The sequence below is a fragment of the Gymnoscopelus braueri genome (genome assembly GCF_963280865.1).
Source record: "Gymnoscopelus braueri genome assembly, chromosome: 4".
NCBI lineage: Eukaryota > Metazoa > Chordata > Actinopteri > Myctophiformes > Myctophidae > Gymnoscopelus > Gymnoscopelus braueri.
The window spans coordinates 15,264,331-15,275,489 of NC_137605.1; the positions used below are offsets into that span (position 1 = coordinate 15,264,331).

The 11,159-nt window shown below is 52.6% G+C and overlaps 1 protein-coding gene across 1 annotated transcript in view; it reads right to left on the reverse strand.

Moving 5' to 3' along the window:
- Positions 1–4,283: 4,283 nt before the first annotated feature.
- The window catches only part of grin2db (glutamate receptor, ionotropic, N-methyl D-aspartate 2D, b), a gene marked incomplete at both ends in the record, with an annotated part of 148,659 nt that continues 141,783 nt past the window's right edge, over positions 4,284–11,159 (reverse strand). Inside the window, 3 exon segments of the mRNA XM_080426671.1 lie at positions 4,284–7,601; positions 10,696–10,755; positions 10,757–10,932. Of these exon segments, the coding sequence (XP_080282797.1) occupies positions 4,284–7,601; positions 10,696–10,755; positions 10,757–10,932 (3,554 nt within the window).

Below are 11,159 nucleotides of genomic sequence, written 5' to 3' on the forward strand. Positions count from 1 at the left end.
TGACAGAGAAACTTTCAATTGTAAGTTGAGTAATATTTGACCAGGAGTACCTATATACTTTGACTCAAGTACTGGAGTTGAGTACTTTGTCCACCACCGTCTTGCTGTTCCACCATAACTGGAAGCAAGCCGACCTGTAGTTGCCATGGTTTCCACTGGCCGGGGGGGTTGCAGGGAGCTGCAGTAGTAGTAGCTATACCTCGAGGAAAAGATGGCCGCCCTGGCGCCTAAGCATTTTCTTTATTTCTTCTTCTTTTTTTCCCTTCCGTTTAATTGTCGTATTACACAACCCATCTCGCTGCAGGTCTTGGGGGAGGGGGGAGGGGGGGGGTCATTTCAGCTAAAAACATGCAATGATCAGAGGGGGAGGGGTGGGTGGGTGGTTTTGGGTGGGGGTTGTGGTTTGTATCCTCCCCGGAGAGAAAAAAAGGGGAGAAACGGACAAAACGCATCTCTCTAGAAAGCAAAGATCATAATCTTTTTGTAGATTTTTTCTTTTGTTTGTTTGTTTTATTCTTGGATTTTTTTGTTTGTTTTCAAACCAATATCCAAATTGTCCCAGTAATGCAGATCTAGAGGGGGGAAAAGGGGGGTTGGGGGGAGCAATCAGTGTGCAGAAAAACGGCTAGTGCCCTCGTTGAAAAAGAGAAGAGGAGAAAAAAAGGGGGGAAGGGGGAGTTCTGACGGAGAGAGGGGGGAGGGGGAGGTGTGGGGATTCGGAAGACCCTCTCCAAACCGTTTGGACCACGTGACCGCATGCCAACTAAAACCCCGCACAAACACAATGCAAATGTATGTGTGCGTTTGCCACCGTGGTCGAAGGTAATGCACGCGACAAGCAGGCAGTGCGTATACACGCGGAGCGTGTATACGCACTGTCTGCTTGTCGTGCGCATTACCAGGTCAAGGGGCCCAAACGCCCCTCCCCTCCCCTCACCCTTCGGCCCACACACAATCAACAGCATCCAAAAAGAAGCTACAAAGTCTAAAAGTAGGTGTAACTCTGCTACATCGTGTCAAAGCTACATTCAACTACGTCAGAAAGAGGGATGGGGACGGGGGACGGGGACTGAGGGGCTGTGGCTGCTCTTTGTTGTTTTTAACGAGAGGTTGAGATTGATATTAAAGTTATGGTACTGAAGTTGATGGCTTCCCATGGCACAGTATTATGCAGTTTCGATGGCTTTTTTATTTTTTTACCTCTGAAAACACACCGCAAGTTACGTCCCTGTACCGGCGATTCCCAGCCTGTGGGGCCCGCCCGCTGGTGGGCCGTTAGGATATGGTAAGAGGGCCCCCCAAATAATTGGCAAAACACTACAATTTGATTGATAACATAACAATCCGGCGGAGTCTCCGGTAGGGGAGTCAATTGATAATAAGTATTTTTTTTTTTACTACTCATTTAATTTGATTTTTTTTTAATTGAAATTAGTTTTCATTGTGATACAGAGGATTGATCATTGACATAAACTTGCTCCACCCATCTGACCACTTAACACGGCAAGTTAAGTGTTAAGTGGTCAGATGTGTGGCCCTGATCCAGACAAGGTTGGGAACCACCGCTCTTTACGGATTATCCAGAGCAGCTAGACAGCGTGTGTATACTGTACATTCACTGATGAGCCATTTACATCCACATCTATGCTCCATGGAAACTACAGTACTAGTCAGTCAGTGGAGGCGCACCACCCTCCGCACTGACCGCGTGTGGAGAGGGGGAGAAAAGGACATGACCGACTCTCAGATGCAAACAGATCTCTGCACTCCTTTGTCACATTAAAAAGGGGCATATTGCTAAAAGTCAAACAGTCGTCAGATGGTCGTGAATAGCATGGAGTTATAGTTCCTGACTGCACAATCTACTGTCCTGTATAAGCCACAGATTGTAACTGGAAACGTTTCACAGTATGTCTCTCAGTCTCATTTGGCCAATAAGGAAATTAACGGTCAATGTTGAAACGCACCGTTTACAGTGCATTCCAGCATCCCTACAGTAACCACACCCTCTGAGCAAGGTGATAGATGGTAAATATATCGGCAAAAATCCGGTGTTAATTTCACTCTGAGAGTGTAAAAATGGACCCGTGATCCATTGCTACACTCTGAGAGTTAAACTGACACCGATGAGCTGACTGTGTATTGTGTGTTTGGTGGGTGTGTGGAGCGTGTGATTGTGTGCAGCAGCTTCAACTGTGGCACGCGTGTCTGGAGTAATGTGATGGCCAATTTGTGCTTTGTAAAATCCATTGCCTTCATATTGGTTCCACTGTCTGCCAAGCGGTCCTAATTAAAATGACATAAAAACGGTTTTACAGTACGCCGCGCTTGGCTCGGCTCATAATTCCTCTGGCAAAGTGTCCTGACCGTCCTAAAAGTCATACATCTGTACAGTATAATGTGCTGCAAAACAAATGCTCACCCTGAAACCAACCTTGTGCGGCCGTCCCCCTTGCACTAGCTTATTTGAATATTATGCAGCCATCTAGTGCCAATTATTGATATTGCAACCAATCATCTGCCCTGGTCCACTCACATGATGGAGAGTTATGTATTGCTCACGTATGGGGGGGGGGTAAAAAATAAATAAAGATGATGGCACTGCAGAACAGCGACAAGCGAACCACTCGAAGACCAATCTCCCTTAAAAGCTTGTGAGTAAAAAGTTGGCAAACATCTTTTTTTTATTTTACTTCCCCGAAGCGCTCTCTCCCGCTCCTACAGCAGCAGCCACAGCCCTCCCCCTCGCTTCAGCTTTAAACACTAACACAGTGAGAGCAATATAGATAGATAGAATAAAGCAAAGGACAACGAAAAAACAGAGCATTAGGAGTAAAACATTGGAGTACGAAAGAAAGAGAAACAAAGGCAGAAAAGGAATAGAAAAACAATCTGCTACATGTCTCTCTTCTGTTTCTCTTATTGTCGTTTTTCTTCCAAAGTCCAAAAGTCCAAACGGGGGTTATGTCAATTGTGTGTGTGTGCGTGCGTTCGTGCGCTTGAGTGTGTGTGTGTGTGTGGCGCCATCACAGCCTCCGACAGGCAGGTTTTTTGTTTTGTTTTTTTTGTTTGTTTTTATTTCCTATTAAATCTGAGTGAACAAAAGTTTTTTTTTCTCGTAATAAAACGTGACATCGTGTAGTGTGGATGGTCCTGGGTTCGAGCTCGATGGGCGTGATGTTGTGTCATGAGGTCAAAGGTGAAAGAGTGTCCTCATTGCCCCCATTGAGAGAGATGACAGGCCAGACAAGAGTGCATTGCTTGCTTTTATATATATATATATATATATATATATATATATATATATATATATATATATATATATATATATATATATATATATATATATATACATATATATATACATATATATATATATATATATATACATATATATGTTCAATTTACAAAAAGGAGTAGAAGAGAAGAAAAGGGGGGATGGGGGCAGTCTCTCCAACGCCGCAATGCAGTTAGCAGCCGATCCAGTTTAAAAATACGCGATATTGGACATACTGTAGCTCTCGGCCAATCGGGACGGGAAGCAAAAGGGTCTGTGGACCAATCGTGTTTGCTCAGACCCCCAAAAAACGAGGAAGTGGGGTGTGTGTGTGTTCTCAAAGCCAGAGGGAGGGAGGGAGACGTTTCGAGCGTGTGCCTGCGTTAGCGCGTGTCTTTGTCTTGAGTGTTTGTTTGTGTAAACATGACATCATTAAGCCCGATTTATACCCCGCCGCACGGCGGCGTCACGTACCGGCCATAGCAGATCTACAAGCCCGCAACACGTCGCAGACGCAGCGTCTTGCGGGCTTGTAGATCCGCTACGATCAGCGCCGCGACACCGTCGCACGACGAAGCATAAAGTAGGTATAACTCACAGGTCAGGAGATTCTACTCGCTTATCCACAGTTGTGACTCGGGGAGGAGAGGAGGACAGAAGATGACATCACAAAGCTCAGCTCCGAGCGCAGGAGGAGTTCCGGAGGCGCCTCCGTCGCCCCCCTTCCCGGGGAAGACGACGCGGCCTCGCCATCGCTCTCGTTGTCGTGGGAACCGTCCAGACGGACGTAGGTCACCCTGGTGTGACGCCGCACCGTCGCCCTCACCAGGACGCGCACCAGGGAGCAACCGGTGCCGCCGCTAACGGCGGAGATGGTCGCCAGGCGGTCTGCTGCGGCAGCCGCACTGTCCGCGGCATCATCAACATCGTGGTCGTCATTGTCGTCATCGTTCCCGGCTGCTACGGCGGTGCCCGCTCGCACGTCTCCCTCTCTCGTGTCCCCCTGTCATACCTCGCTCTCCAGGCTGGAGAAGTGTGCGGAGCCCCGTCGGGAGCACAGGCTCTTAGCTTTGAGCGGCAGGTGCGGGGAATAGAAGCGTCGTGGCTGGGGCACCGAGCGCAGCCGCTGGTACTGGAGCTTGGCGCTGGCCTGGCCCTGGGCGCCGGACCCGCCCGGCGACGACACCGAGGCCGAGGAAGGGGGCGGGGCAATGGGCAGGGGGAGGGAGGACGGGGACCCGGAGGGCGGCTGCTGAGGCGGGGACGGTGAGGGCTGCGGCGGGTGCGGCGAGAGGTCGGCGGTCTGCGAGGCCAGGCTGAGGTTTGACTGGCTGCCCGACTTGGCCTGGGCCGAGTCGGGCTTGGGCGGCAGGGGGGGCTTGAGGGGCCGCGAGCCGCCGCTGAAGCTGTGGCAGTGGGGGAGCAGCTCCTCCTGGCTGTGGGACAGCGCGGCGGAGGGGGGTCCTCTCTTGGAGCGCGAGGAGGTGGCGGCATGTGGGCGGCCGTGGGGGTGCGGGTAGGGGTGGGGGTGGGGGTACATGCTACAGGAACACAGGGTGGAGCCCGCCGCTCCTTCCTCTTCCTCCGGCCCCTCGTCTCTGTCCCGCTTGCCCTTCCCTCCGCTGCTCTTCCCCCACTTCTTCCCGTCTCCCTTCATGGGGATCTTGTCCATGGACCAGTACCTCCTGGCCGGAGGCAGGCCGGCGGGAGGCGGGGGCCACTGGGAAACCAGCCCCCCGCTCCCGCCTCCCGACCCCCACCCGACGCCGGGCCCCGAGCTCCACAAGTCCACCCCGAAACAGCCCTCCCCCCGGGTCCCCAACACGGAGTCGTCGCGGCTGTTGATGCTGCCCCCTTTCTCCCTGGAGGGGTAGGTGCCGAAGAACCAGCCGCCTCCTCCGATGCCCCCTATGCCCGTGCCGCTCCCCCCGGGTCCTCCCTCCCAGTACCTCTCGAAGCGCCCAAACTCTCCCGACGACTGCTCGTCCGAGTAGCTCTCCTGCGCCCGCGCCCTGTCCCTCTCCGATTCTGACACGGCGCTCCGGCCCGCCCTCCTCGCTCCCCTTTCCTCCGCCCGCTCTCTCGCCCGCGTCCGCTCCCTCACCTCCATGTCTTCCTCGTCGTCCTCCTCGTCCTCCTCCGAGTCCCACTCGTGGAAGGACAGCCCCTCCCTGGTCTGAGCCCTCTCCCGCTCGTAGTGCATCAGCAGCGGCCGCCGTTCGCCTCCCTTCCCGCCCTCTCCCCTCTCCGTCCCGCCGCCGCTCCGTCGTCGCTTGGACGAAGGGAGGAGTGGGTGGAGGGAGGTGGGCGGAGCGTTCGAGTCCTCTCCTCCGCCTCCCCCCGCGCCTCCTCCGTTGCCGGTCACCCAGAACTTGACGGAGGCGGGGAGTTTGTGGAGGTTGGGGTAGCGCTTGCTGGGCGCGCGATGTCTGGAGTGAGGCCGCGAGGACTTGGACCGCCGCTCCCTGCTCCTGCTGCTGTCCTCCTCCTCCCGCTCGTTGCCGTCGTCCTCTCCTCCTCCTCCTCCTGTTGCCTCTCTCCTGCCTCGCTCTCGTTCCGCCTCCCACACCGAATCCCGCCCCTTTTTCCCGAAGGGGCTCCGGTACTGGGCGGAGAAGGGCGAGTAGTCCTGAATGGCTCCGTCCCTCTCCCCCTCGGCCTCTCCCTCCCTCTCCCCCTCGGCGTCTCCCTCCTCGGGCTCGGATCGCTTGCTGCCGCCCGTCGACTTCTTCCGCTTGATCGTCTTTATCGCCGCCTTCTTCTTCTTCTTCTTCACCTTGTGGCGCTTCCTCTCGCGCTCGCGCTCCCTATCGCGCTCCTCCTCGCGCTTCTTCCGCTTCTTGTTCTTTCTCTTCTTTTTCTTCTCCTTTTCCTTCTCCTTCTCCTTCTCTTTCCGACGCTTCTTGTCCCGCTTCAGGCGGTCGGCGTCGCCACCCGCGTCGCTCCGCCGGTCGCGCTCCCTCTCGCTCCAGCTGGCCCACCACTCCTGCAGCTGTGAGAGCTGGCTGCCTCCCCTCTCGCGGTCCCTGTCGCCGCCCCAGGACGTGCGGGGCTTGCGTGGTGGCACGGGGGGCGGCAGGCGCCCGTGGCTGAAGGAGCGCTGCCGGATGACGGAGCGCTCGCGCTCCCGGCCCCGGCCCAGCAGCAGGCTGGACTCCTCGGTCAGCTCCTCGTCCTCATCCTCCTCGTCCTCGGGGTCCAGCCGGTCCCGCGTGCTGCGGGACGAGCTGTAGGAGTAGGTGGGCGACGTGGAGCGCGACGAGGAGGCGGAGGTGGAGGTGGAGGTGGTGGAGGTGCTGGAGGAGGAGGAGGAGGAGGTGGTGGTGTAGGGCAGGGAGGCGGAGGGAGACGGAGGCGTGTAGGCGGGGCTGAGGGGCACGGGCATGGGGAGGGAGAGGGGAGGGGAGAGCGGGCGAGCCCGCCTCCCTCCGCCGCCTCCCCCCCTCCGGCCCAGCGGCAGGATGTTCTCGTACAGAGGCCCTCCCGGCTCCTTGGCCTTCTTCGGCCGTCGCTTCCTCCAGAAGGAGGAGGAGGACGAGGGGGGGAGAGGGGGAGAGGGGTGTGGCAGCGGGGGGTTAGGAGGCAGCGGGGCCTGGCTCTTGGAGGGCAAGCGGGGCGTGCCCAGCGCCTTGACCCCGCCTTTCCCCTGACCGCCGCCGCTGTCACTTCCCACCACCGCCCGCTTCCCCGCCCCGTGGTCCAGTCCCTTCTCTGAGTAGAAAGCCACGCTGGCTGGGGGGGGCTGGGGGTGGCCCCGGGGCATGGTCTTGGGGGTCTGGGACCCTGCCTGAGGGTCCATGCAGGGTCCCAGACCCTCAGGGTCGATGGGACCGTAGTACCGCTTGTAGCCATCCAGCCCCCCAGCCCCTCCGGCCGTCGCTGCCCAGCTGGTGGGCACTACCTTCTGGGCAAAGGGTCCCATGTCCGCCATGCCGGCCCGCACCCCGGCCAAGGGGTTGGTGGCGGTCGCCGACTTCGGCAGCCTCCAGCGGTCCACCACGGCCAGCCGGCGGTCCGGCCGGGGCAGGAAGCTGGAGCAGGGAAGCGGCGCCCCCGCGATGGGGGTGGTGGAGGGACCCAGTGCCGACCCAGAATGCACCATGGTGGGAGGAGACCCCGGCAGCGGGGTCTTGTAGATGGGCTGTACCGCCGGGGGCTGTTGCTGCGGGGGCTGCTGCTGCACCTTGGCCATGGCCGGCGTGGTCACCGACGTGACGATGTGCGGCTGCGAGGGGACCATCACCATGGCGCTGTGGTGGTGGGGCAACGACTTGGCCCCCACCGGCGCCGTCTCATCCTCAAAGCTGCAGCAGCTATACATCCCCTGAGAGAGAGAGAGGGAGAGAGGGAGAGAGAGAGAGAGAGAGAGAGAGAGAGAGAGAGAGAGAGAAGAGAAAAATAAGGGGAAGGAAGAAATTGAGAGAGAGAAATAAATGAAAAGAAAGAGGGTGGGGAGAAACAGAAATAAGTGGAGGAAAAAGTGAGATGAGAGAGAAATGGATGGAGAGAGAGAGAGATTTTTTTAACCACCTTTATTTTTGAATAAATAGTGACACTCTTAATCATGACACACAGTACGTATCAAGCAGCTATAAGTAAAAGGTATTTCAAAATCTGCAGGAGTACAAAAAAAAAAAAAGTACCAAAAAAACAACAGCCCCTCCACAACACAACAATTTTCATGAGTGACTGAAAACCTAAATCTACTCTAATGCTGGCTTTCACCAATACTTATATAACATTGGCAAAAGCTCCTCCGCAAAAAAACATTTAGTGAAAGATTTTTCCTACTTTTGTAAATGGCAGGTTTGGCTTGTCCCACTACAAAGTTCAACAGTTGACACTTTTTAGCAATTTCCTTTTAGTAGGCAGCCCCAAGAATAGAAGCAGTTTCAGACTAAAATCTCATTACAGTTTGAAAACACACATTTAAATTGTTCTAACAAAATGCCTAGTCCTCTGCATTCTGGGAAGCAATGAAAACCAGTTTCTGCTTCCAGTTTATAATGGTGAGGACATCACATACTGTACGCATAGGCAGTGGTGTAAAGTAACTAAGTACATTTACTCAAGTACTGTACTTAAGTACAATTTTGAGGTACTTTTACTTTACTGGAGTATTTCCAATTGTCTATACTTTTACTTCTACTCCACTACATCTCAGAGGCAAATATTGTATTTTTACTTCACTACAATTATTTGAAAACCTTAGTTACTAGTTACTTTGTAGATATAAATGATTACATTATTAAACATACATTAACCACTTAAGCCCTATTTTATACATAGGCTATTTGAAATAGCCGATCTACAGCGACGCGTTGTGAGCTTGTAGATCTGCTATTTTCAAACATTTTAGTGCTTTTACTTTTGGTACTTTAAGTACAGTTTGATACCAATACTTTTACTCAACAAATTTGGAATTCCGGACTTTTACTTGTAACAGAGTACTTCTACATTGCAGAATTAATACTTTTAAATACTTAAAACATTTGAGTACTTTTCCCACCACTGCGCATAGGTACATACGCATACTAGGCCTACTGTACATACGTGCTTCTCAACCTTGTTCGTTCCAAGGACCCCCAGTTTGATTGACAGAGAAAGGAAGGAAGGACACGGACCCCCATTTGAAAGCAATTGTTATCTCTGGGACCCCAATCTACACTGAGAATGTCCTCAGTGTTCATTTCACTCACAGAGTTGCAGGCCCTTAACTCCCCAAGGACCCCTGGGGGTCCGCTGTACATCTCATGCTTGACAACTCTTCTCTCTCTCTGTGTGGTGTGTGTGTGTGTGTGTGTGTGTGTGTGTGTGTGGTGTGTGTGTGTGTGTGTGTGTGTGTGTGTGTGTGTGTGTGTGTGTGTGTGTGTGTGTGTGTGTGTGTGTGTGAGAGAGAGTGTGAGTGAGGGGGTTCCATGAAGGTGACTGTCAGAGAATTTCCAGAATGTGAGGGAGAATTGAATTTCAATTAATCTGACTAATTGACTGAGTGGAATTGAATTGACCCTCACACCCACCCAACACTCTCATAGCAACTCGCACACGCACACACACACACGCGCACTACGCAGGAATGCAATTAAAGCCTCACACAGGCAGAAACATGGCCCCTGCACACACATTAACCTAATCTTTCTTGTCTAGTCAGCAAGAAATCTCTCTCATTACCTTGACTGCATGTCATTCTTTGTATCGCTTGTCTTTTCTCACTCCTCTTCTTCTTCTCTGTCACTCTTTCCCCTCCTCTACTTCTTTCTCTGTCACTCTTTCCCCTCCACTACTTCTTTCTCTGTCACTCTTTCCCCTCCTCTACTTCTTTGTCTGTCAATCTTTCCCTCTCTCCCTTTGTCTGTCTGTCTCCCTCTCTCTCTTCCACGAATCCCTCTCTGTTTCACGCTTAATTTATACTCCATCTCGTGAGGGTGTCCTTTAACAAAAAAGAATAACTGATCTACGCGTCGCACTGCGACGCGTTGTTTGTTGGTAGATCAGATATCTTTGGCAAGTGGCACCACAGAGTATCACAGAGTTATAAAACACGCACAAATCCCCCATCAGAGGTGCAGTGTTGCGGCGCATGGTGAATGTTAGGGTACAGTACCGCTGGTTTGAACTGTCGCAGTGTCGCGCCTACACCCCCCACCACCACCCACAAGATAAGAGCGTGTCTGTGTTTTGGTTGTGTGGTTTGAAAAAGCGTTTGAAGGATGTGTGCGTGGTGGTAAAACCTCTGGGAGCACACTGCTGTTTTGATTGAGAATCAGGGGGAGACTTGTTTTGGTCGCGTTTCATTTGACACTTCATGGCTTTGGCAATGTCAATGTATGTGCACACACACACACATCTCAACACTAGTCTACCTCTCTCTCTCCCTCCCGCTATCTCTCTCTCTTGCTATCCCCATCTCCCCCCCCCCCCCCCCTCTCTCTCACTCTCTGTCTCTCTCTTTCCCCTCTCTCTCTCATATATTCAGCTCACTGATCGCCTGTAGGAATTTATTTTAACATATAAATCAAGACTACCATTAAAGTCACACACACACACACACACACACACACACACACACACACACACACACACACACACACACACACACACACACACACACACACACACACACACACACACACACACACACACACACACACACAGGTTCAATTCACATTCAAATGTGAAACCCACAACTCAATTTATCCTTTCCCTTCAACAATTCTCTCTCTCTCTTTTCCTTCACGCGCTACCCTCCTACCGGGGAAACTCCCCCCTGTCAGGTGACAAGAAGGTCAGTTGGCTCTCATGCAATGAAGGAGGCATGAGCTCGGCCCCTGGGCCGAGCTCATGGTTACAAAATCGTGGATAAAAAATTTAAGGAAAAAATATATATAAAAAAAAAAAGTATTCAATCTCTCTCTCACCCTACTGATGGCGAGGAGGAAGTCCAGCTTCCCGGAGCTGGTGGCCATGCAATGGCGCAGCCTTCCAGTAGACCAGGTGTTCCCAGGCGAACACCAGCAGGCTGAGGCCCATGGCCACCAGCAGCATGTAGAAGACCCCCGCCATGTTGTCGATGTCCAGCTTGCTACTCATCACCTCGATCTTGTCGTTGTGACAGATGCCCGACAGCCAGAGACGCTCCAACATCTCGATCTCATCTGCATGCAACCAGAGAACCAGGATTAAAATCTGTCTAGGATTGTCAAGATCAAGATTAGCCAGTGGGTGTAAAGTAACTAAGTACATTTAGTTAAGTACTGTACTTAAGTAATGTTTTGAGGTATTTGTACTTTACTTGAGTATTTCCTATTTCCAATACTTTTACTTCTACTCCACTAGGCAAATATTGTACTTTTACTCCACTACAATTATTTGAAAACTTTAG